The 26,396-nt window shown below is 31.9% G+C and overlaps 2 protein-coding genes across 2 annotated transcripts; both read left to right on the forward strand.

The window, feature by feature from the left end:
• The first annotated feature begins 672 nt into the window (after positions 1-672).
• On the forward strand, positions 673-6,651 carry LOC134245118 (NEDD8-conjugating enzyme Ubc12). The gene is made up of 5 exons (XM_062727376.1): positions 673-832; positions 3,000-3,094; positions 3,783-3,925; positions 4,475-4,538; positions 4,986-6,651. The coding sequence occupies exons 1-5, from the start codon at positions 727-729 to the stop codon at positions 5,124-5,126; spliced, it is 549 nt and encodes a 182-aa protein (XP_062583360.1). The 5' UTR covers positions 673-726; the 3' UTR covers positions 5,127-6,651.
• An 870-nt stretch (positions 6,652-7,521) lies between these two features.
• On the forward strand, positions 7,522-24,471 carry LOC134245119 (phosphatidylserine synthase 2-like). The gene is made up of 12 exons (XM_062727377.1): positions 7,522-7,654; positions 9,067-9,234; positions 11,676-11,777; positions 12,399-12,481; positions 15,009-15,076; positions 15,800-15,931; positions 16,093-16,143; positions 16,639-16,752; positions 18,621-18,739; positions 18,849-18,963; positions 19,820-19,965; positions 20,229-24,471. Exons 2-12 carry the CDS (start codon positions 9,110-9,112, stop codon positions 20,548-20,550), a joined length of 1,377 nt encoding a protein of 458 aa, XP_062583361.1. The 5' UTR covers positions 7,522-7,654; positions 9,067-9,109; the 3' UTR covers positions 20,551-24,471.
• The last annotated feature ends 1,925 nt before the right edge of the window (positions 24,472-26,396 follow it).

The following is a 26,396-nucleotide window of genomic DNA, read 5'->3' on the forward strand; positions in this document are numbered from 1 at the left end:
TTCAAAATACAATATTAGAGATTAATAATAAAAAAATTCATTTGTAACTGTAAGTTCATTTATTTTCATCATTTTGAATAAGTATTAAAATACGATAATACATATTTAATATTCCAATTGATTTCCATTTGGGTCCATTTGTGTTTCCATTTGGGTCCATTTGGGTTCCATTTGGGTCCATTTGGGTAAATCGACGCGCCGCGATTATAACGATTAACGGACTTGGCGAAGTGATTTCATGGGTCCCAGTGACTTCGTTCATAACCGAGTTTTGCTGTACTTTTTAATCAATCTGGAATGTTATTGGTTTTACTATTTAGTAGAGTATTACAAAATTCAGAATGTCTGCTTCTTCTCTAATGACATTGGACAAAGATAAGCATACTTTAATATCATTATTTCCTTTACATTTTTTGTACATCTTAGATGAAAGCATGTTAAACGCTTTTCAGTACTTTCTGTACTTTGATTTTTTAATAATGAAGAAAAGCTTCAATTTAAAAAAGAAAATACAGCAATATCTTATACAATAACGGTTCCTATGAATAATTTTATTTTATATCTAAATAAAACAAAATCATTTTAAGTAATCGTGATTGTTTATAATTAAAATGAATAGATGGATGTGTCTGATTTGTTTTACCGAGCTTTTAAGTCCTCGGGCTCAACATTCTGTGTAATTTGTCTGTTTCCGGTTATAAGAACATTTTCCAACAAAATAAAACAATGATTAAATTATTTTCTTTGAAACAACAGAAAAAGGATGGAATCGATTCTTCGGACAGAGGATCACAGAAAAAGGCATCAGCAGCACAGCTCCGTATACAGAAAGGTACTTTACTGTGTAACATACACATGAATAAAGACCAAGAAGTGGTACCCTACTCCATCCGTGATCAGTGCACAAATTACATCACCACTGCGCATTTTTTGTATACCCAATAATAAATTTACTTTTAATCGTGTAAATTTCTGGATTTTTGTTTGAACTATTCATTCTTGTAGACATATTAATTTGAGTTCATTTCAGTCTTTGTTTCTGATGTCATTTAATTTTGCCAAAATGTTGTGTTTCCTCCAGAACCACCTGTCCAAAATTTCAACCAAACTTAGCACAGCGCATCCTTGGGTATTAAAAGGGGGATTCATTTTTTTTTTGACAAATGAAGGTTACACCTTTTTTTCAAGAGGAGATAATAAAGAAGGAAAAATTTGATGGTATAATAGTTTTCAATAGACCCAAATTAACAAGAGTTATTTCCCATTGGCCGCCATATTGAAGGTAAATATGCTCATATTCCTTCATTATTCAACCATCTTTAACTTTTTAAACAATTGTGGGGTGTGAAGCATTGTTTTTCTTTCAAATATATATTTGTTAGAGGCTCCTTTATTTCATAATTTTTTTCCATAAGATTTTCCCCCAAATATTTCTGCTACACCCTCTTATATTTGGTAGGACAAGGAGGGAAAAATACCAGGTTGACCCCCAATATGGCGGCCAACGGGAAATAACTCTTGTTAATTTGGGTCTACTGAAAACTATCTATTGGCCCCTGCACATGTCAATAATAAAAAGCAGGGGTTTGAGTCAGGGGAATCTTTGATTAAAGGGATATAAACCTCTGGACCCCTTAAATATCCAGTCAGGTGCTCTACCAACAGAGCTATCCGGCCACCGATCAAAGCCATTTGACTGCAACATTCCTCCCTCAATGGTCTTTGCTTCCCAAGCCACCAAGCCAGGCTCTAAGTCTTCCCTGCCAGTTTGAACCAAGTAAGGCAAAATATGACCCCATGGTGCTAACAAGCCTTGAAGGTCGATCATTATAATGTCCAAAGAAAACTTCAAAAGAATTGATAAAATGTCAACTTTAAACAGGTGGAAAGGATGAAGATAATGAGAAGGGAGGATTGATATTAGAAAGTCTATAAACAATTCAAAACTATGAAGAGGACATTAACACTAAACCCTGGAAATTCCAGGTGGGATCAGGTGCCTTAGAGGAGTAAGCATTCCTTGTTAACTGGTCACACCCATTTTGAGCCCAATGAATGAATTTCAATTGAAGTAATAATTGTAAGGTTTGTTCTCATACTGAATATCACTTTGGAGTGGTTGACAGGGGATATTTTCTCCTCCAAGAGCACATTTTCTATTCCCTTGGCCTAATCTTAAATCTGGCTCATACTTGAGGAGTAACCTAAAATAGTTAATGCGATTTAGTTAATTTCTGACTGGCATTTTTTGTAGTAATTGTTAGGCATTATTTACACACTGAATTGTAGACAGATTTTTTTCTGATCATGACAAAGAGCACACGGCAGATGTGAACGGTTGGCAGGGGATGCTCACTCCTCCATGACATCCGATCCAACCTCTGATTTTTTAGAGGTTTGATTTTGCTCTTTTCCTGATTTGTATTTTTAATGGACTTTTGAGCTTGAATACTGTTTGTTTTCCACATATATATTTGATGGAGTAAAGATCTAGACTAGTTAAAAAAAAAATTTCTGGTCCTCTCTGGCTCATACTTTACTCATAAGTGCAAAGGCTTTAGAGTGTGTTCTGACCTTGTATCATTATATTTTGTAGGTCAAGGTCATAGAATCCTAAGAAATCTAAGAAACCATTGTTAAGATTTATTTTCTTCGCGTGGCCCAGTTTGTGCAGTGTCCATGAGCAAAGATTTTAGGTCAAAATCATGATCAGAACAGCTCTTTGTGGTGTGAATTATTTTAAAAATCATTCTTGAGCATTTTATCTCCCCTTCCCCCTCCCTGGTTCCTTCTGGCTTATACCAGGTATATACCCCACCCATTGAATGCTCATGGATGAAGGTCAAACTCCTAAGGCATTCTTGTCATTTTAATGTTCTTTACTAAAAGTGCATTGCACCCTTTTGAGATTAGTCACCAACTTGTTGTTATAAAGTTCTTTTTATACAATAAATCACTGACAAAAGAACGCATACATTTCTGCTTAATTTTTTTTTCAGATATTAATGAACTAAATTTACCAAAGACATGCCAAGTCGACTTTCCAGACCCTGATGATCTACTCAACTTCAAACTCATTATTTCACCAGATGAAGTGAGAATTTGTTATCCATGTATTTATTTAAAAGTAACCCTTACTCTTCATTTCATAAAGCAATGTTTAATGATTCAGAAATGAATCCTTCATAAAAATTTTGGTGTCTCTTGTAGACCTGATATTTTAACAGGATAGGGAAAATATTTTCTTTTTTACATGTGTATTACCAGGAAAAAGAGTATTAAAACAATAAAAAATATATAATTTAGCCAGCTTCAACTTCTTTTGGGAGATTGGTAGTTAGAAATCAGGATTTTAAATAAATTTTCAACTTATCATTTTCTTTTTATTAACAATATTATTTAAAGTATTATAATGCTGGGAAATTAAAGGGTTCAGAATGAATTTCACAACAATTCTTAAATGCAGTGCACTCTTTAATACAGGATGGCACAATTTGACGAAGAAGGGTTGTATATATTGATACTTAATTAATCAGTTTTTGATAAGTCCCACAATTTTAGATTTTTTTATATATCATATGGTGTTTATGGAAATTACTTTTAAAAATAAAAGTGGTTGCATTATGTTTGCTTCTCAAAGGAGAATATTTTCTTAAAGATTCAAATCTATATACCAAGGTAAGTCAAATAAGTACTTTAAATTAAACTGTCAAAGCCCTCTAGGTTGGGTACAGTTTAAGTTTACTGATCTTGGAATTATGAATTCTTAATTCTCTTTACAGGGTTTCTACAGAGGTGGTCGATTTGTGTTCAGTTTTAAGGTTTTGCAAGGATATCCACATGACCCTCCTAAAGTCAAATGTGAAACAATGGTGTATCACCCCAACATTGATCTAGAAGGAAATGTTTGTCTTAATATATTAAGGTAAAACAGTTATAAAATTATATAAGTGAAAAATACATGTAGTTATTTTACAATAGAAAATACAAAATGTGCAAGAAAAAAATATTCAAAGCCAAGATAATACTTCAAAAATTTTCTGCTCCTCCTTTGTTTGTGTGTGTGTGTTTGGGGTGGGGGGGGGGGTAAGGTGGGACAACCAGTTGGTTTCACTTCACATGTGTATTCATTGTGACAAGACCTTTCAATTCATATATAGAATATTTTTGACCTTGACCTTAAAGTTTGACCCACTTTTTAAAAAATTTTGACCTTGGTCATAACTTATGAACAGGCAGTGAGTAGGGCTTTCATATTTCACAGGTGCATTCCTTTTAACAAGACCTTCCTTAGAACACATGTACCAACAATTTTGACTTTGATCTTTGGAGTTTGACTTGAACCTGAGAAACTTCAACCCTCGCTATTAGCTGCCATATGGGGGCATCAGTGTTTAACAAACACATCTTGTTGTTTAAAGATATTGATATAATGATGTATGAAAAGCATTAAATTTTTTGTTTTCTTTTGCAGAGAAGACTGGAAGCCTGTTTTAACTATAAATTCTATTGTCTATGGGTTGCAGTATTTATTTTTGGTGAGGAATCTTTGTTTAACCCATAATTTAAAAAAAAAAGATTAATTATAAATGTGTTTGTTACTGGTTAAGTTGTTATGATCTGATTTCAGTAAATAAAAATAAAAAAAATAAATACAGGTACAGTGTTTCGGTATGTTATGAATTTGTTTGAAAAGAAAGCATAATTATAGTGAAAAACATCTCTCTTGTTTTGCATCTTAGAATGTTGGAAGCAAATTTCTTATATCCACAATGTCCCTCTCTCAAACTGTCTTTGTTTTAAAAAAAAAAGCATTAAGTACTTGTTTATAATAACATAATTATGAAATTTTAGGATCTTCCTATTTTTGCAAAACTTATGAAAAACTATTTAAATTAATTTTTTTAAGAATTGGCTGTTTTATAATCTGATGGTCTTTAGAGTCTATCCTGTACTTGATTTCTCTCCCTTTGACATGTTTGTAGGAACCTAATCCCGAGGATCCATTGAACAAAGAGGCTGCTGAGGTCCTTCAAAGTAACCGGCGATTATTTGAGCAGAACGTCACAAAGTCAATGAGGGGAGGCTACATCGGGTCCCTGTACTTTGACCGATGCCTAAAATGATGACTGTCTGATGTTAATGGAGAAATATTGTGATCTTTTCTGTGCTTTTGTTAATCATTATGATATGTGTCCAAAAGTGGGTATTTGTCTGAATGAGAAATCTGAATGTGATCTATGGCTGCTTATTTTAAAATAGAACATCATGCTGATCAAAGGTGTTTGCTGAAAAGCATGTTGATTCTGTTGTCTCTGGGACAGAAGGAAATTTCAGTGTGATCAGGTTTAAGTACAATGGATATTTTTGTCAACTTTTCATTTAATCCTTCTGTAATATATTTCTGTTTGAAGCATGTTTACCTACATGTATTTGTGAAGTCCTGACAGGGTGAAATTTTTTGTTGTTTATGTGGATTTTAAGAATGTTGCAGTTGGAGACAATTGCTTTCATTGAAGATACCATAGCTAAAGTCTATCTTCAAATCAGAATCCTGTTTCTCAATATATCCTTCATATTTTCTTTAATATTTTTGTGTGAAATATATGTATCCCTATATACAATGTACCTAAATGTTACATGTAATTTATATACAAAATATGTGGAAAATGGTGACACTGTAATTTTGAATTCTTTCTAAGTACCACAACTGTAATCTCTGTTTGGATTAATGGACGACTTTTTCCCTGCAAAGTATGGGCAGTACTCAGTTGGATTTTATATATGTGAGCAAGCACTGAAGTCAAGTGTCCAGGTTTTGCTGTTCTTTCATAATGTCATGTTGCATTTTTAGCAGCATTGTTTACTTGGTATTACTATTAATCCACTTATAATGAGGCTTGTAGTTTGTATGCATTGCATAAAATGAAGATTGCATTATATAGTTAGAACGTTTTCTAAAGTATTGGTATAGAATATTGATAGTTAATGTCTTGATTTCACGTAACTAAGATATTTAATTTGTGTTAATTCGTGTGAACTTTAGCAATTTCGTATGAATTACTTTTCCATATACCAATAGCTGGGCAGAAAATTTGTTAATGTTTCTTTTGATCCTTTTTGTTAATTTAAATTCTCAGTTTGTGAATTCACAAAAAAGAATCTGAAAAATTATCATAAGAAAAAAAGTACATTCTAATTTTTGAAGTAAAATTTGAACACATTAAGTGCTGTTTTTATATTGACATGTGTATGAGAAACCTAAATAAATGGTCATTAATTTCGTATTCTATAAATGTTATTTTTTAATATTTTGTCCTCTTTCCAACAACATCATTGTAAGGAATGGCAAATTTCATCTTTTTACAAAATCTGATTTTGAGTAAATGTGATGAAATTCTGTTACATGTAATCTTGGTAAAGTCATGATCATCATATTGTTTTACTGACTGGTGAAAAATGTAGTCTTCAAACCGATATTTTGCTCAGGTCACTTTAAATCAGATTTGTAATCTTAGGACACATTATTTTGCATGCTGCTTAAAAGGGAAGAAGACATTTTGTCAAATGAATTTGGAGACATCAAGGCAAAAACGGTCTGATTTGTTAAACTGGGATAGATTTGTATGCTATAAAGCTTATAGAGACATAGTTAAGGTATTTAGATGTGTTTTGTTCTACCAGTGGTTCCTTTGGTCATTATCACTGATTATCTTTGATTTTAATGCATTTGTAACAGACAGGAGAAAATGTGATGACTAGATCAGGATTTGAATTTTAATGACTAGTCAGGTGTTAGCTATCAACTTGGCCTCTTTGTATCTTGTCACTAGCAATCTAATTCGTCTGTCCCTTACATTCCTCCCTTCTTGAGGTCGTTGCTTCCAAAATAATACCAACTAGGGCCCTTCGCTGGCAGGTTTTCATCTATTATGAGACTCACTTCCAGTGCCCGCACACGGCACACCTCGACCAATTCGTACCTCATCTAATCGAACAATTTCAATGAAGGTGACAAAATCAGCTGAGGTTTGCCGGATGCCAGTGCATGGTATGTGCATGGAACTATTTGTAAAAGGATAGTAGAAAAAATGAGTCAAATTATCTAAGGTTTGAACTCGAGTCCCGTAAATCACCAGTCAGGTGCCCAATTACCTCTACAAGTAAGAGCATCCAGTCAATGTCTCTACAGTAGTTCTGATATATACCCTGGACAAGTTAAGCCAAAGGTATCTCGATCATGAACTTCTAGAATGCTGGAGTATAGGTCCTGGTGATCAAACTTGCCTGAGTATCTCACATAAGACAGAACAGGCAATATATAGCTTGAAAATTGAAAAATACAAGTTTCTATGACTGTGTGTAACTGTAAGGGAAGCTGTAATTGTTCAGTCACTCTTATAAAAAAACGTTATGCTCTTAATATATTCAGTAATTATTCTTTCAAGGCTTGGAGACAGTAATATTAAAATTAATTGGAAGGTGAAATTTTACAGAAGCACACGAATTTTTCTCTGAACGAGTTATCTTTTCTTCCATGTTACTTCCGGTTTGAATTATCGCGTGATGAGTTTGTTTTCGTCAGATTCTCCATGTGTTCAAACGCAGTTTCCAGACGGTAGATTAAACGAAGAAGCTGCGTAAAATTTTAGAGGTAAGGAATTACTTTGATTAAGATTTTTTTGAAATCGGTTTCTTAATATTGAGATTAAAATCTGTTGACAAGTTTGTTGCTTGTCTGTAAACAGTTTGCCGTACAGGTAGCAACTGCCATGACACACTAATAACTATTATTGATCTGCCAATGACTATTGGGAACAACAAATTAGATCACAGTTATGTTAGAGGTCCATCAAACTTAAACACTGAGAGTGAAGGTACAGTTAACACTTGGAAAAATTGAGTTAGAAGAATTACCACAAACCAAAATAATCTGTGATTATTTCTTTCATAATAATTTCTTCAAAAGTAGAGCATGTACACTGGAAATAAAAATATTCCAACATTACATTCGAATAACAAATTCCATAAAAATTCGTTCATTTTGAACTTTTTTTAAAAGTTACATTGTAAATTTTTCCCAGTGTAAACATCATGCATTTTTTTGGTTTGTTTTTTTCCTCTGTATCGCAGACTGATAGTGATACTTTTTGACTTCTGATTTTAAACAAATATATATTTCATTTTTTTTTCAGTATGAAGAAAAAAAATTAGACCCCTATATCATCACTAGCATTCTAAAATAACTGTTTATTGCAGTGTATTTCTGATTTGTCTTTGCCTAAACATATTGTATAATTTTTTACCTGCTGACCAAGGAAGGGAGTGTAAAGATGATAAATGCATTGGAATATTTTGGCCTGATGAAGAGAAATATTTTTAATTACAGTCAAAGGAGAAAAAAATTAATTTTATACTATCATCTATGCATGTAATTCTTAATCAATTCATTATCAAAAGCCCCATGTTGGACGCTATTGTCCAGCCTTAAGTATTGAAGAAATAAAAACACAACACGGCTGCTGGGTTCCATATCTTAATATTCTATGTTAAACAGAAAAATAGTGACCATAAATCACAGCCCACAATAATTCTAAGATATAATTTGTGCTGGGGAGAGAGATTGTCTTCTCTCCCCAACATTTAAGTTTGAGTGCTTGGGAATTAGTATAGGTGCAGATGCGCAGGGGACAGAGAAAAACCTGTTTGACCATGCAATCACACGCTCGTAGACTCACACTGACCACTCGCCTGTATAAATGAATGAATGAATCATTCAGTGAATAAGGCAGTGAATGAACGTAGTAAATTCTGTAGTGACTACGAAATTTACTAGGTACTGTAATAATATAATGCCTTATAAAAATATATCAAAATGATAATTAGTCATATTACGGTAATTAATTATAATTCACCCTGTGACATTTTATTCAATACAGTGATGTTCCTTAATTTATAAGTTAAGGTTGTAATTATTGTGGTAATCTTAAAAGTTTGTTGGGGGGTAGAACTGTTGGATTACATGTAAATCGTCCATTGAATAAGGAAGTGTTGTATCTTTAACAGGTAAGGAGGATAAGACTGGGGGGTCAGCTGTACGCTGGTCATCATGGCTGCAGCGAGGAACACACCAGACCACATCCTGAGGCTACATAGTACCACAGCTCACAACTGGGAGGAGGAAAAAAACAAGTTTAAAGATATCCAGGATGATGGCACCATGTCCTTCTTCTGGTAATTATAAATAACAGTATAAGGATTTATTAATTGAAGATTGGGGAAAATACATTTAAGGAGTTTTGATTATGTATTCCACATTTAAAAGAAAATTAAATGTTCCATTTGTTTTATTATGTAGGTTCTGTTTACTGAGGGTATATGCGTTGATTAAACAGTTAAAACATTAAGATGTTAATTGTCTACACTTTAAAGCTTTAAGAAAATAAATGTAATATGCAAAATAGATTTTATTGGAATAAATTATTTGCTTTTATTAAAACTAGATCCATTCAGTTTGACAATCTTTGTACTGACCCTGGTCTTATATAACCAGATAACCAATGATTTAAAAAAATTCCCCAACAAAGCAAATACAATACCTGGTATTATACAGCCTAAAAGTTTTCCTAAAGTAAATCGGGAACAAGGGCTCATCAACACAGATAAGATATCAGTATAAATATCCTGATACAGAAAATACAATGTTGGAAAATTTTGTCATCAGTGTATGTGTGTGAAATTTTCCATTGATTTTATTTACTCTATCAAGGACCTGGACTTCTGACACTACACTATACCCCCGTGTGATATGTACAATGTCAGACTTCTGATATGACTCTATACCCCGATGTGTTACATACAGTGTTAGCATGTTCTTATATGTGTTATCTCCTATATTGTTCCTGTCAGTATCTCAAATAATATGATACATTTAACACATTACCGTAAATCTGGAAATTTTTGCTGTAGATAAATTTTTAGCAAATTTGCGAGTTCATTGCATTCGCAAAAATATTTTTCTTAAAAATAATTCAACAAAAAGAAAATGTAAACAAAGTAGTGGTCATTCGCAAAATTTTGAAACGTAAAAATTAATCAACAGCATTTTGACCCAGATTCGCAAAATAAAATCGACGTAAAAATTTCCAGATTTACGGTATAGATGTTTTGATAAATAATAAACAGGGAATTGCATCCAGGTCCAGTAAATTTATTAAGGACCTCGCCAATTTAAATACACCCCACCTCCCACCCCACCCCAATATTTTTCCAGCCTATAGTGTTACTTCAGTGTATTTTATAATATTCTTTATATGACCAATTTTAAGTACCACAGTACAAAACCATCAATTATTTTGACTATGTCAGTAACTAATCATGGAAACTATCATCAGGTTAATACCATAGATTCTTTACATCCAGGAATTTCTCTGCATAAATTTCACAATTATCTTTGAGAATCTTCATTACTTGCATGTGGACACTGGACACCGATGCATTTATTAAATTATAAATTAGGCCAAGCTTAAAAAACTCTTTGGTTGCAGTTGCTGAATTTTGATACTAAGTATTAAGAATGGGTAAGTAGGTAGGTATAAAGATATAAGCTCCACTTGTTATAAGCTACTGGTTGATAAAACAAAAGTCAAAAATACCAAATTAAACAGTGTCAATATCCTGAAAGTTTGAAAGTAAAACAAAAAATAATACAAAATATCATGGTAAACATATTACATTTAGGTGTATTCTAGTTAGTGATTTTGGCAGTAAGCAGGGTTTGCTAAATCAAGTACATCATTAAATGTCTTGTATATCATATCTAGCACATTCAGATAGCACTAAATCTAATATACACTATCTTATTGAAAATAAATTTCCACCAAACATATTGCATGCCAATATAATACATTTACTGTAGCTGAAAGATGTTTGGGTCTGACGGGTGCATTTTCAGTGAGTCTGTAGGCAACTGCAAACAAACAAGATTTTATTTTAGGCCTAAGATTTCTTTTGGAAAACCTGAAGCATTAAAAAAAAAAATAAAATTGTACATATTAGTTGAAGAATGGTAAACCTTTATCCTATGTTTTCTACACCTGAGAATTAAGGAGAAAAGCCTAATGCAATGTGTATAGTCTTCACCCTTGTAATATGTTTTTCTTTTTCATGTGACCTTAAGTTTTGTAGAACGTCTTGCTAAAATTACCATCACTGTCAGTTTTTAGCTAACTGATGACCAGATCTATGTTAGTTTAATTCATGGTACTTTTACTCTATTACAGGTGGGCAGACACAGTCACTGTCTTCGTGTAGCTGCAGAAATGTAGCGTTATGGTTTTATACATAAGTCTTTGACTATAATGCTACAGATCCTTAATTCAATTACAGTGCAATTTTTGTTGCAAGACTTTCTGCACACTTTTTTAGGAGAATTTTTCCACTTTCCAGCATTGGTCAATGAACTAGCTTTCACTCCCTAATTCTGTAGTTATATCCTTGTGGTGTTTATAGCTGTATGTATTCTATTATAGTCTGGCATATATAATATATAGCTCTAAGTACTCTTTTACAGGTGGGCACATACAATCACTGTCCTTGTGGTACATTGTATTTAGCAGTGTGTATTCTGTTACAGTTTGGCATTATAATATATAGCTCTAAGTACTTCTTTACAGGCGGGCACATACAATCACTGTCCTTGTGGTGTTCAGCTGTATCCTGGTGTATGTTACGCTGTTTGAAGAAGACACATATGATGCTGAGTACAACAACAAAAGGTCAGTTCAGGTCGTTCACTGTTATATAAAGACAGCAATGGTCAGCCAGGTATATTTAAGTGAGAACACAAATGTCTAGAACTAAAATGTGTAATATTTTAAAAACTCAAGCTTGACATTAATTTATGACTTCTATAAGATAAGTTATTTTATAAGATGTTAAATTGGGATCTTTAAGTTTATTGTAAGCCTAGGCCATAAAAAATTAATTTCTTGGCTCTCAGGCCCTCCCTCATCTCTTCCAAGGGTGCCTCATTGATCCTTTTTATTGCTAAATCAATTTAAAAAAAACAACACATCACCTCCCTAATCATTATTTGAGGTTTTGTACAATGTAAAAAGCTGTCTCATTATGTTTTGGGGACGATAAAAAAGTGGAAAAAAAAATGTCTGCCTTCCTCATCATATTTCTTTTAAAAAAAAGGCCTGAGAACCAAGGAATTAACTTTGCATGGCATAACATGTCATGTTAATTTATATTTAGTTGTAATGGTGGGATTTTGACATATATATTTTATTTTGTGAATGGAATCAACTAAGACACAAATTCTGATATATATCAAACCCATTTGTATTTGATTAAGATATTTAATATATCAGGTATTATTATTGAATTTTCAGGGGTATTGTTGCCATGGTTCTGACCTTTTTGCTCTTTGGAGTGACACAGACCCCAGATGGTGTATTTAGGAGACCACACCCAGGTAGAAATCTAGATCAGAAGATTCACCTTTACATTATCTTTTAACAGTTTTAGAGTTTCAGTTTGTAGGCACACTTTTTATGCATGTTGGCCTAATTATAAACAAAGACAACTGTAAATGACAAAGATGGGCAACTCTGCCATTATGGTGTTTATCTGCTAAATGATGTGCCTTTCCTGGCATTGTTCTCTTTATAAGTTGTGTCTCTCTACCATTGGCTCATAAAATCACCTCTGTCACTGGCTGGTATACGTCATCACTGTGACAGTGTTAAATTGTATTGATGTAATTATTCATTTTAATCAAATATTTGTGCTTAAATGTTTGTCCTTTATGATGAATATTTACTGAATAGATCTAAAACTAGAAGTTATATATAATTTGAAATTATCCTTGAAATGTCATGCTTAACACTTAATATTGAAAACCTTTGATGTGAGCCCATTGCCAAGGAGTCTGGGATAGGAATGAAAAGCAACTCTGCAAGGGAAAGAGTGGTTGTGTATTTCAGTCTTAAATTAATATCACTTATATGAGTTATGGGTGTAAGATTTGTATTTAAAACGCTGCATTTGTTGTTAAAAACAAACAAAGCAAATTGAAGAAACGGATGATGGGAAGATGGCAATATAATTATATCAGATATGGCTGACCAGGTCACCTATTGCTGTTTCAGATTTCTCCTTTGTATTAAATAATGAAACTTTCTGAAATATAACTTTCTGCATTGCTTATTAGTATACATTAAAAGGTTTTTCTTCATTAATGAAAAGATTTTTGTGATTTGAATTGCATGAGATTTGAAAAAAGAAAATTATAGGACTCCCAGATCAAATCTAAAATTAATGTAGATGCAATTCTCTGTTTTTTAATGTTTCTGTTATGAGTATGGTTAAAGAAAATTAATTACTATTTCCTTGGGTTTTGGTTGTAAATTGACTAAAAAAATGTACATGTTTGCTGTCTACTTGGGGAAGGAAGTGAGAGGGAACAATGTCGTGTTTTTCTTAAGTGATAAGGGAGGGAGTGTTTTTCATGTACAATTAGAAAAGTGTCCTTGATTTCAAACTTCCCTTGAAACATAAGTGTATAATTATAATCCATATAAAATATCTGTATTGGTGTATATCTCTTTGAAAGTGTGAGGAAATGATTAAACCTAACTGTATTCCTGTGTTATTATTACATGAACCAGTTTTTTAATGAAATACAGCAAGAAGGGTTTGCTATGCATAAAACTAAATATTGTAAAATGTTTACAATTGGGAGATTGAAAATCTTCATATGAAATTTTGCAAATTTATTATAGGGTCAGGGAAAAGAAGTGTAAATATTGCAGTTCTATCTGAACAGGGTAGACAACCAATATTTTATTCAATTATTATAGCAGTTATATCTTACTGGCACAGACTGAAAAACATGCCTGAAAACTCTTTGTTATACAATGTATACAAAGAAAAAATTATCTTGGACAGTTGTAATGTAAATAGTTGGTTTTCAAATGTAACATATTTCTGTAGAGAAAAAAATGGGCATAGCCATAGATTGGTCAAGATGTAAATCAATGAAACTAATAACTTTAAAGAAACAACTGAAAAAATTATTAGAGGGGATTGCCTTCAATATTGGTTAAAAAAAAAGAGATGATGGTTGTCTATCGGGTAAACTTACAACATATTTCTATATAAAAAGAAGTTTTGAAATTGAAAAGTATTTATTATTAAAAAAATTTTGAACAAAGAAAAATTATATGCAAATTTAGAGTAAGTTCACATAACCACCCTTGCAAGAAATGAAAGAATTTGTAGAATGTGTGACATGAACTGTGTGGAAGATGAGATCCACTCACTGATTGAATGTATATTATATAAACATGATAAAGTTGACTTTTTTAAGATTATTGCTAAAAGTAATAAAAATTTCCATACTTTAACAAATAAAGAAAAATTTTATGGATTATGTCTAACAAAAATGACATGTTGCTTATCAAGCTGGGTAATTTTTCAATCAATATCTTTAAAATAAGAAATAGCGAATTATGCAATGTTAAAAAAAGAAACAAATAAATGCAAAAGAGTAATAATGTTTATACTCTAGTAAAAAAAGCCTTATATGTACAGTATATCGATTATATATGTTGTAATCCCCAACTGCTGTATCATCATTAATCTTTTGTTAGTTACTACTATCAATTTTGAACTTCTTCTTGTATGTTTTTCTCTTTACTTGTATGCCCTGATGGGCCCCATATTGGTATTAATAAATCTTATCTTATCTTATCTTATTGTATGGTTTCAATATGTTTGGATAAACACAAGAAAGAATGTAAGAAAAAAATCTCTATTTATAGTACTTACCTAACTTACCAAAATATAATCACAGGTTGTATCAGATGTATCAGAGTCTTATTTCTACATGTATAATGCTATAACGTACAAGTTGGAATCACCAGACGGCATGTTGTTATTTTAGAGTTTGTATTATTATATTGTGCCTCACCTTAGATTAATTTTCTCCTGATTTACAGCCTTTTGGAGACTTGTAATGTGCATGAGTGTAGTATATGAACTGGGACTGGTTTGGCTTTTATTCCAGGTAATCACTTTTCACCTTTGTTTAATTTTTTTCTCAATCACAGTCTACTTAATCAGTTTATTAGAGCAATCCTTAATTATCTATTTTCTTCAAACACCTTTCTTATCATAGTTTCGTGACATACTGTAGATCACCAAATGTGGTGAAATATGTACTGGTATTTGGTATTTATCTGCAAGACAAAATTTTCTGGTTGAAGCAATATATATCCCATGCCAGAAAAAATACATGTATACAGAAAAATGAAAATTTGGTGACCAGACTATCATGCATAATTATGTGAATTAAAATAAAGTTCTCTTGTTCTCGCGAATAAAAAGTGATTCACAATGTATTTTATTGGCAGGAGGGGACATATGAACATTGTGTAAATGTAATCATTATATTTAATCAAGGGCAGTAATCAGCACCTAGTGCAATTTCTGTTCAGTTTTCTTAACAGTATCTTAATTAAAAAATATTGAATTAAAAGAAACATGTTTCAGTAATACACAGAAAAGGTTTGGTGAATAATATAAATATAGCTAACACAGCAAATATTTGGTTTGTATACATATGCAGTGAAAGGGTCTGTAAATTGACGTTTGTGAATTTAATTAATTTTACTTTTTGGATTGAAGGTTTTATCTTTCCTGGTAGTTAGACATTGTCTAGGAAATCAAAAGTATTTTATCTGAGTAGATTTTGAAATGGCTTGTTTATTCATTTTACATTTATCTGTAGAATGTTTCTGATGCCAGGGCCATGATGAAGCACTTTGATTCCAGTCTTGGAGTCAAACTTCCAGAGAAGGCATATGGTGGAAACTGTTTATTCTTTGATGCTAATGCCACAGACCCATGGCATAACCTCTGGGTACGTCAAATAAAGGGTTAAAATGAATGAAAGTCTCAAGGGTTACTATGGAATCTACATGGTTTGTGGGGGACCGATGTTTATACCGTAGATTTCGTGGGTCACCCTTATCCTCAAACTATTGCACATTGTTTTTGGTGAGCTTTGATTTATTATTTTAGGATAAATTGGATGGATTTGTTCCCACTCACTTCTTTGGATGGTGGTTTAAGGTAAGATTCAATATATTTATATATTTTCTGATAATGTATTTTATTTAATTTTATGTGACTGAACATTTCCCAGCTTTCTGATTGGCCAAGGTTAAACATTGCAGAAAAAAAATCAGCCCTTCAATAGCAGCAAAGAGAAAACACAGGAGAGAGTTAATAATCTTTTCAAATAAAACAGAGAAGAGCATTGAGATATCATTTAGAAAACAACAAAAATTAAATTTGGATGTATTATTATTATGTTTTTAAAATTAACAAGGCTGTTTTTCTGTAACTTACTTTGCACACATAAAAAATAAAAATTATTGAAGGAATTGATGTTCGATATTTTAAATATTCATTTTCCTTTCAATATTCATAACATGTATTCAATATTCAAAAGTTACTCAGGTCAACATCATGGTCCACGGGTCTTTCATTTATTAATGATTTATTTTAGCTTTTGAGGGTCTGACACTTTAACTGTTTTGTATGTGAATTTCCTCGTTTTCACAGACACTGATCCTAAGAGACTGGTGGCTTTGCACGGTCCTCAGTATTATGTTTGAAGTATTGGAGTACACCTTAGAACACCAGCTGCCAAACTTCAGCGAGTGTTGGTGGGATCATGTAAGTCAGACACCACATTACTGTAAATTGTAAAATGAATATCTCAGAGACCAGAAGAGCTTCATTTGTCCATCCATCTGTCTGTCTAGCTGTCCGTTGTCTTCTCAAAATGCTACTCCTCCTACAATTTTGGTCTGATTTCAATATAACTTGGCACACAAGTAGACTACACTAAGATACATTAAATAGTGCATCAGTTTTTGATTTTGATGAACAGTGTTGCCATTATTACTAAAAATCGAAATATCTGTGATTACTCCTTTTACTTTGTCATTTAAACATTGTAAAAAAATTATGTCTTTGTCATTTAAATTTTGAAATTATGTCATTATAAGTTTAAAGATTAATACATTGTAGATCAACATTCACTGCAGTGCAAAATCTAATCATTTTTACTGTAAAATTGTGTGATCTTGACTGTAAAATTTATTGATTTTGACTGTAAACTTAAGTGCACCTCCTTAAAATTTACCTAACATCATGAAATTCAATTTGATTGATTTAGTTTGCTGCTGTTGTGTATATCTTTTGTAGATTGCCCTTCTTTTAATTTGATAAAGAAGCAATCAAATCGTTGTTTTCTTTTTAAATTCATAAGAATATGCCATAAATATAATCAATCTATCAAATAAATAAATGACACGAAAAATCATGGCTGTATAATATATATTGTAAATTTAATTTTAAAAGGGAGGATTTCATATCACGATTACAATCGATAATTTTAATTTCTGTGTCAAAACATGAGTTAAAATTTTGTATCATAAAATTATTTTTTTTAAAACAAGTATGACAAATTGTAACATTGTTCATGAGTCAAGCGAATTTATATTTATAAATTATGAACATGAGAAATTCTGGAATATAACATCTTACTTTGTATAATGTTTGAAATTCCATGTCGAAAGGAATAAAATGCAAATGATTCCAATAGCTGTTCTCTTATCTTAAAAAGATATTTATTAAGACAAAAATCAACATTTTATTCTCAAAATATATCACTTTCATAGACGACGTGTAATTTGAATTACTTCCCTTTTTGTCGCCAGATTACAACGACAGATTTTGGTGCTAAATGTATTTTCGTTATAGCACTTCATTAAAAAACACACTGTTTATAAAAAATGTCGAATTATTATAAATATCAATTATTTTAAAAGAAAGAAATTGATTTATACACTCAGGTAACATCCTGTGTATATATTTAAGCTCCACCCCACACCAAACTTACCTGAGGAAAACCGTACGGTTGAAAACTTCGGCCTTTAAGTGATACTAACAATGATATTCAAATCATAGATTGCCCTTCATTTTTAGGGTATATGCAATCCCACATGTCAGTGTTATCTAGGTATCTAGTAATTTTGACAAACTGTAAATTAACATGTATTCTGATATATATCCATGTCATAAATCCAAATCTTCTCTTATCTAAATCCAATATATCAAAGAGAAGCCTTTATAACTTTATATTTACATCCACTGAATATTTCCTCCTTTATTTCTTAAGAAAACCCATTGCGTAAATCAGTGCATGAACTACACTTGGCATGTCACCTGTACAGATTTCTTGATCAGTGGCCGTTCCATCAATGAAACATACAAAGACGTTCGCATCATTAATACATTAATTAATCTTTTTAATCTCACTTGAAATGATTATTTAAACAGATATAAATATAAACAATAAAATGTCTTTCTTTGGTTGTTAGTGGGAATGAATGTCGCAGCTATTGCAGAAAAAATTTACAAAACCCACTTATTTTTTCTGCAACAGCTGCGACATTCATTCCCATACTAACAACCAAAGAAAAGCATTTTATTGTTTAAGTAACAGCATTTTTTTCAACGAATCTTTCAATTTTCAGTGGATAATGGATGCCATTGTGTGTAATGGACTAGGAATATACTTGGGGATGAAAACATTGAATTATTTATCAATGAAGCCCTATCATTGGAGGGGCATGTGGAACATACCTTCATACAGGTAAACACAAGTGACAATGGGTAATGATAGATATCAAGTACAAGATGATGGAAGAACTTTCATTTTTTGGAGCAATTGATCAATAGGATGAGATTGACTTGTATTATAGGGGTAAGATGAAGAGAATAGCCCTCCAGTTCACCCCGTATAGCTGGACAGACTTTGACTGGCGGCCTCTGTCCAGTCTCAGACGATGGCTGTGTATGTTAGGTGTTATAGCTATTGTAAGTATTACTACTTTATACCATTATAGGGAGTTCTATACACAGAATAATATATATTACCCTTTTCCATATCATACTCTGTGTCAGCTGAAGACACAGCAGCCAGAGAGCTGATGCCCTAGGGCTAATATTGGCCGAAGGCTGATACAGGGTGTGATATGGAAAAGAGAAAATAATATCTTATCATCTGTATATGCATGTTGCAAAGGAAAATTTCTTTGGAATGATTTAAGGAATCACTGTCTAGTTAGTATAGTATGCCAGGGCATCAACGATAGTGGGAAACCTGGGATAATTTGCATAATGGGCGAATCCCGTTTTGCATAAATTATTCCATGTTTCCCACTATCGTTGATGTTCTGGCATACTTTACTAACTAGGCAGTGATTCATTATATTTCCATATCATTGTAAAATAAAATTGTAAATTTAGATTTTAAAAAATGTAGAGATAGATTTAAATTACTCCTCACCCACTGACATCAAACACAAAGACAAGATTTAATTGGCTTCCTTAATGACAGACTTAGAGGCAGATGTGCACAAGATTTGTATGCATATTAGGCCTCCTTAGCTCATGACCTATCAATCTGCCTAATTTACATTCCAGTAGAATTATCAAGATATCAACTCTGCTTACTTTCAAAGAGTTATCACAGAAAAAAAAATGGAAATATTACATGTATAGACTCCAGATTGTGTAGCCATAAATGATACAGTAGATGAGATCATGAGAGTTAGTTTTAAAAAAAAATGGATTGGATAGTTTTAGTGAAATTCTGCTGATTGATAAAGTGTAATATTACTCTCTGATCAAGCTTTACATGGAATTGAGTTTTGTCTTTATCTACTTTCAGTTTCTTGTGGCGGAGCTGAACACGTTTTATCTGAAGTTTGTTTTATGGCTTCCTCCAGAACACTACCTCAATCTGACTCGCCTGGCATTCTTCCTGTTCATGGGGGCGGCAGCCATGAGAGAGACATTCCAATACCTAGATGATCCGTAAGTCAGATAGTGACTTCTTAAATGAAGTATACAAAGTTATTCTCATTTTAATTGGTATTTAGTTAAATTAAATCTATTTGCTGTAAGGTTATCTGTGATTTTAACTTCTTTGAGAGATCACTAGCAATCTGATTGAAATCAAGATCTTTGTTATGCTCCAAAATTCTGATAGTTGCTGTACAGCGACAATCGGAATTAATCAGATTGGATCACTAGTGGTGTTTGGGTCTAGATATTATGAACTTTACTATGTATTACAGGTCCTGTAAGAAGTTTGGACGTCAATCCTGGTTAATCGCGATGATAATCATCACAGAATTCCTTATTGTGGTCAAGTTTGACTGGGAGACCATCAGTAAGCCCCTCCCCCAGCACATTGCACTGTTCTGGATAGCAGGTGCCCTAGGACTTCTATTTTTTACTTTCTGGAAATTCTTCATCTACAGAGATGTTAAAAACGATGTGTTATTAGAGGAGAAAAAAGAAACAAATGGTGTTAGAAATGGCAATGGAAAGTATAAACAGGCATCCATGAATGGGAATGGCGTAACTCCAAGAGCAAGATTACGGAAAACTAATTAATATCTAATTGCTTATATTTATTATATAAATCGCTATTTTTCTTTTCTCTTTTATGAAAACCTTGCATTGCAATGTATAGAAATCAGGCCATAATGTGCTTTGTGATATGAATTATAGACCTGCCAATATTTTATTTATTTATTATTGAGCAGTCCACATTCTCAAGGTGCTTCTTTAACAGGTGGTTTTTCAATTATTTAAGACTCAAAATTTTTTGATTTTAGAATAATTATTTAAAGGTTTGTGATTTAAAGATATTTTTGTTTTGAGGACATATATTAGTATTAGCTATTTCCTTTGAACAGAAATATTTAAATATATATAGTATACAAATTACGTAGCATGATGTATGACCCTTTTTTTGTATAATTTATGATATATTAATTTGAAATCCAAAATAAGTTCAATATTACAACTTTAATTATTCTATGCTGCAAATCAACTTTCTTTCAGGACTATTTTTTACTGCTTTTTTTGAGGGGTTGGAGGAAGTGGGGGGGGGTTGTATTTTTCATTCAGGTTATTTTAGTGATTGTAAGATGAAGAAATGAAGACTTTATTGTGGCAATATACTTTTCCAATCCCCCACCATCATGAAACTATATGTAGGGTTAAAAGAGAAAGTTGATTTAAGTACAGCATATATTTAAACCACAATACTATTAATTCCTTTTACTGAAAGGAAAGGGCCTAGCTCTGAAAGATAGGTATTTTAATTCACACATGTAAGCAAGCACTTACAAAAATTATCAGATTTTATAATCCCCTTCAGAAGCGGTAAATGTATACAAGTTAATGAACAATTCCTGCAAAGATTTTCTCTAAATCACTTATTTCTTCATTCATTTTCTTTCTTTTTTTTTATTGCCTATTATCTCAAAGTCCCGTAAGTTTTTTGGTAACATTTTATAATGCATGTGTGTCCATACATCTTAATTTCACAATGGTAAACTGTTGTTTAATTTAAGTTTAGTGTTATTTTGAATATAAAATTATATTGTGCAAATATTAATGCTTACAAATAGTGCCTATAATTGTATTGTGTTTATGAAAAACATACCATTAGATGTATAATAGATTTTATATAAAGTAGAACTTAGGAACTAGATTTATAGATTTATAAATAAGGTTGTTTCTTAACTGTTAAGAGAAAACTACCAGTCTGTGATGGATTCTAACTGAGATTTTTGATATTTTAGAATGTTCAAATGAATGTACTGGATAGTTTGGTTGTTTGAGGCTGTAGTAGAAGGTCCATTGGGGTTTCTTAAGCATACCAATTATGCCATGTCCCCAATAGAACCAAGGTCTTTTATTTATAGAAATATTGTATGAAAGTCTTTTTTGTTGAAGTGCTATATGACCTGTTATTCTGTTTTAGTTTATAATTAATTATTACATGTAAGTTTGGGTCCTTTTTGCTCAACATCGGTGTTCAAGGGCATTAAAAGTGTGACTGTTCCAATGTGCTTTATGTAAAGGGGGAGAGACATTGCATCCTCCATTTCTTTTCTCTCTGTTTAATTAACATGACAGGTAAATGTTATAGAGATGAACCTTGATGTCAATCTGTTATACATCTCATTTTGTGACAATAAAATGTATGTCAGGGTATATGATATTGTGAAGTAAAACAGAACATTTCTTGGTGCAATATTGATGACATAATAAAATAAATGTAAATGTTTAACAACTGTCAGGGATAGTTATGAACAGATGTTCAATCTGCTGGGGCAAGTATCTCGGTTTGAGCGAGTGAAATTACTAGCATACTTGTTAAATCAGGGTAGTGAATAATGATGACCTTTATCTTACATTAGTTTGTAAATTAAATAATAAATTGAAAACTTTATGTCTGTATGGAACAGAAAATTGATTTTGCATTTTGAATCTCTTGGTCTATAGAAAGTCCCATATCAATGTCCATTCAGTAATACTTTTCATGGCTTTGAAGTCATCTCTGTTCAAGTATTCAAGGGGGAACATAAATTTAAAAGACCCAAATTATGTAAAAAAATGAAATAAAGGAGGCTTCTTTTTCTTTATGTGAATATGGTCGTATGAATTAAATGTAAGCTTGTAAGTCTGTTTGTCTGGGGCTGGACTTGAAAGTGCACCAAAAATTCATTTAAAGCAAAATACATCAAATTTTCAACAGGTAACTGAACTTGCCAAATAGAAGGCATTTTTGTTCCCTAAAAACTTGCAGTAAAATTTTGCTTTAACTTTTAATTTTGGGACAATCAAGGTCTTTCAAATAAGTCAAAATTTGAGTTCACTTGTCCCCATATAAGAAAAGGACTTGAACGTTAATGTCTATCCCTGACAGTCTTGGTCAATGATTTCGCTGATCTTTTTATCTTGTTATAAATAAATTGTACCTGTGTTCTTATTCTGCTTTCAGAACTATTTACCATAAAAAACTATATTAGTTAATTATTACATGTCTATCTTTAATAGATTAATTTTGACTTGAGTGTACCTTATTTTCCAAGGGCTTTAATTGTTTTTGAAGCAAGAAAAATGAAATACATGTACTGGTAAAATGCCTGAAATGGGCAAATTTTGCTTCTTTTCATATATATGTAATTCATTACATCCATTAAATTTAAGCATTTTAAAGCCACAAGGAATGAAAATCACTTGACTGAATTCCTCATATTAAAATTACTTGAGGGAATTCCACACTTATCTCAATGATCTCAGTCTGTCATGTTTGTCACAGGTGTAATTATTGGAAAATCATAAAGCTAATCTTCTTTACTTTGAAAACTGTCATTTAATCCAATGTTGGAGCGCAGAAGCTGAAATGTAGCTTAATACCGTCCCCATAAAAATTATTGTGCTTTTGAAGTTCAGTCTATATACAGTTAATATTGCTTGGAATGTAGGAAAATCTAGCTGTACTCCTACTTGAAGGAAAAAGTTAATGTTTTCCTTTATATTATATTCTTTTATATTTTTGTCAGATTTGAACCATTGTGAATTATGATCATATTAAGATATTTAAATGACATTGTTGTAAGCTCAGAAGTTTATATGTAGCTAGTCCTTTATATTTTTGTTACAGAGTAGTGAATGTAGAAATGATTAATATTTTTATTTACCGTTTATACTTACATTGATTATGATGTATTTAGTTCTGCACACTTGGTAGATTTGGGTTAAGTTGGATTTTTTTTTTCTTTTGGAAAGCATTGTTACAAAAACATTTGATGGCTTTGGAGGGAAAAATACAAACCATTTAGCTAAACATTCATATTTCTGCTAGTATGATAATTATATGGATTTGCAAACTCTGTTAAGATTATTGACACTTATCTGCCAGTTCAGAAATACAGGGTAGTTCTAAATGTCAGTCATTTTCAGTTTTCTGAATGTTTTATATGACTTCTGTTACCAAATGTCTCTTGATGTCTTACTCTGTCACACATAAAAGATATAAACAATGTAAATAAAACAATTTGCAACAATTTGCAGAAGGGGAATTAAATTCTTGGATATTTTTAAGAAATCTTCCATGTGAATCATAACTCAAATTGGTCAGAAATTGCATTAAATACAATCCACACTATTATAAAAGGTGCTGCACAATTTAGTTCTGTAAGAACAACATACTGTACATTTAACAAATATATTTTAAACTATAGGACCCATATTTCAAAGTATGATTTTTGAAAGTTTCATTTCTAAAGTCACAGAAATATATTCGATCTACAATTTAAATCCTGAGAATTGACATAGCTAGATCACATATATGATACAATTTTGCACAAATTAGTTGTTCCAATTTAAGTTTGTTAAAAATGTTAAATGTGTTTATTTACATCTCTGTACATGTTTTTATTTCACTTTGTGCCTTGATGAAAATAAATGTCATATTTTCAGTTAGAAAATAAAGAATGTATATTAATTGTAAAAGTTGGACTCCTTAATTCAGAAATTGAGTGACAAAAATTGACAAATACTAGGAGTCAAACAGTACTTGCAATAACAGATGGAATATTGAAGATTTTAAAAATACGTTTTGCACCTGTCCCAAGCACAAATAAAGTAATGTGTAAAGGTCAGAGAGTAGATCTTTGTGTATTGGAATTTATTGCTGTAGCTTTATATAAAGTACAACTAAATATTACTGTCAATCATTAGGAGGGTATTTATCTTTTATTACTGGTAATCAAAACCATGGAGAATACATGGAAGTCTATTTCAACTTTCAACCTTGACTTTTCATCTGGTTTAAACAATGCATAGCTCTTATTCAAAGTGACCTTTCACACTATGTAAACAATGTATATGTGTTATTACTTGTAGTCCACATTTGGAGTAACTGGAGGGACTATAGGTTTCCTCGTCCAGCTGTCAGTTTGTCCCACATGGTTTTCCATACTTTGTGCCCTGCCGTGAAAGTGGCCTGGGCATATATAGATGTAGAGTTTTTAATGTCCATCTATTGTCCTTCCCTTCCGCTTTGCAAAATCAGTTCAAAGCTCAGTGTAAAAGAAACTATTTGAAATAGTGTTATCAAACTTCACATACTAATGTAAGCTATTCTACTGCATTAACATTTTTCGACCTTGACCTTTCCTTCGATCTTGAACTCTTTTTTCCTAAATTTGTGTTAAGTTGCAATGTAAAGAAACCATGCATTGAAAAGATTGTGTCATCAAACTTCACACACTGATGCAGTGATGTAAGCTATTCAACTGAATCAACATTTTGTGACCTTGATCTCTTGTTGACCTTGACCTCACTTTTTCTAAAATTAGTGTTTAGCTCAGTTTTAAAGAAACAATTCAAGATAGCGAATTCAAAGTTCATAAGTTCATAAGCTGATGCATACTGATGTAAGCTATTCAACTGCATCAGAATTTTTCGGCCTTGACCTTTCCTTTGACATTGACTTCACTTTTTAGGTCACCTGAGTAAACTCAGGTGACCTATCGCTATCTGTTTTCGTCCGTCGTCGTGCGTTAAAGTCATATACGCTATGTGAACGCCGAATTTTGTGTGAAACAAAATGATTAATGAATTAAAATACATGAAGTGTAATAAAAAATAATACTTTCCACAAAATTGTACTATAGATGTCGTTGTAATAACAAAACAATTAAACATATCTAGGAATTAAGAATTCAGTCTTTTCATGAATATTGATGAAGGAAGTGCGTAAACAGTAGGCCTATATATAGAAACACATGTCCACGGGAAATCACAGACAACGACTTGTGTTGCATTTTGACAACAATTATTAATATAAGGTCAATATGAGTCATAAAAGAGAAGATGGTTGATACTGAATACATTAAAAGATAAGTACCATTTAAGACGCTTGCCATCCACGTTTGAGTAGTATCTCAAATGGCCTACCTTGTTTTCTTTACGCCACGTGTGTTTATCAATCTAAAAGTAGCGACAGCGTCACGTGATTGATTTATCTAAAAATAACTTTTTCTTTCCTTGCAGGATAATAAATAATTATAATTTGATAACTTTGTAACGCTTTTAATTTTAATGGTGTAATTTACAGTATTTTCGTAACTTTTATTGATAAACAAATTATATCAATTTCCAATCTTATGTATACTTTTAACATTTGAACATTTTCAGCTTCTTCTCTGCAACCACTGAACCAATTTCAACCAAACTTGGCATAAAGCATCTATGGACGAAGAGGAACAAAAATTTTGAATTTTATGATCCCTGCCCCCCTGGGGCCTGAGGGGTGGGGCAAAAACCACTAAAATTAATGCAATCTTTAAAAATCTACTTCTTTACTCCTGGACATCAAGCAGTCAAACTGTTTGCATGATTGTAATCAGCAATGAGTCCTCTACCAAAATTTT

The sequence above is a fragment of the Saccostrea cucullata genome, unplaced genomic scaffold, assembly GCF_032062105.1.
Source record: "Saccostrea cucullata isolate Sc308-1 unplaced genomic scaffold, CSIRO_AGI_Scuc_v1 ctg53, whole genome shotgun sequence".
NCBI lineage: Eukaryota > Metazoa > Mollusca > Bivalvia > Ostreida > Ostreidae > Saccostrea > Saccostrea cuccullata.

What these genes read in the sequence shown, in the direction of transcription:
- LOC134245118 (XM_062727376.1), top strand. Translation starts at nt 727, where the DNA reads ATGATTAAATTATTTTCTTTGAAACAACAGAAAAAGGATGGAATCGAT. An exon ending in ACAGCTCCGTATACAGAAAG is followed by an intron (nt 833 to 2,999) that starts GTACTTTACTGT and finishes TTTTTTTTTCAG; the next exon opens with ATATTAATGAACTAAATTTA. An exon ending in GTTTGTCTTAATATATTAAG is followed by an intron (nt 3,926 to 4,474) that starts GTAAAACAGTTA and finishes TTTCTTTTGCAG; the next exon opens with AGAAGACTGGAAGCCTGTTT.
- LOC134245119 (XM_062727377.1), top strand. Translation starts at nt 9,110, where the DNA reads ATGGCTGCAGCGAGGAACACACCAGACCACATCCTGAGGCTACATAGT. An exon ending in GGCACCATGTCCTTCTTCTG is followed by an intron (nt 9,235 to 11,675) that starts GTAATTATAAAT and finishes ACTTCTTTACAG; the next exon opens with GCGGGCACATACAATCACTG. An exon ending in TGGAACATACCTTCATACAG is followed by an intron (nt 18,740 to 18,848) that starts GTAAACACAAGT and finishes CTTGTATTATAG; the next exon opens with GGGTAAGATGAAGAGAATAG.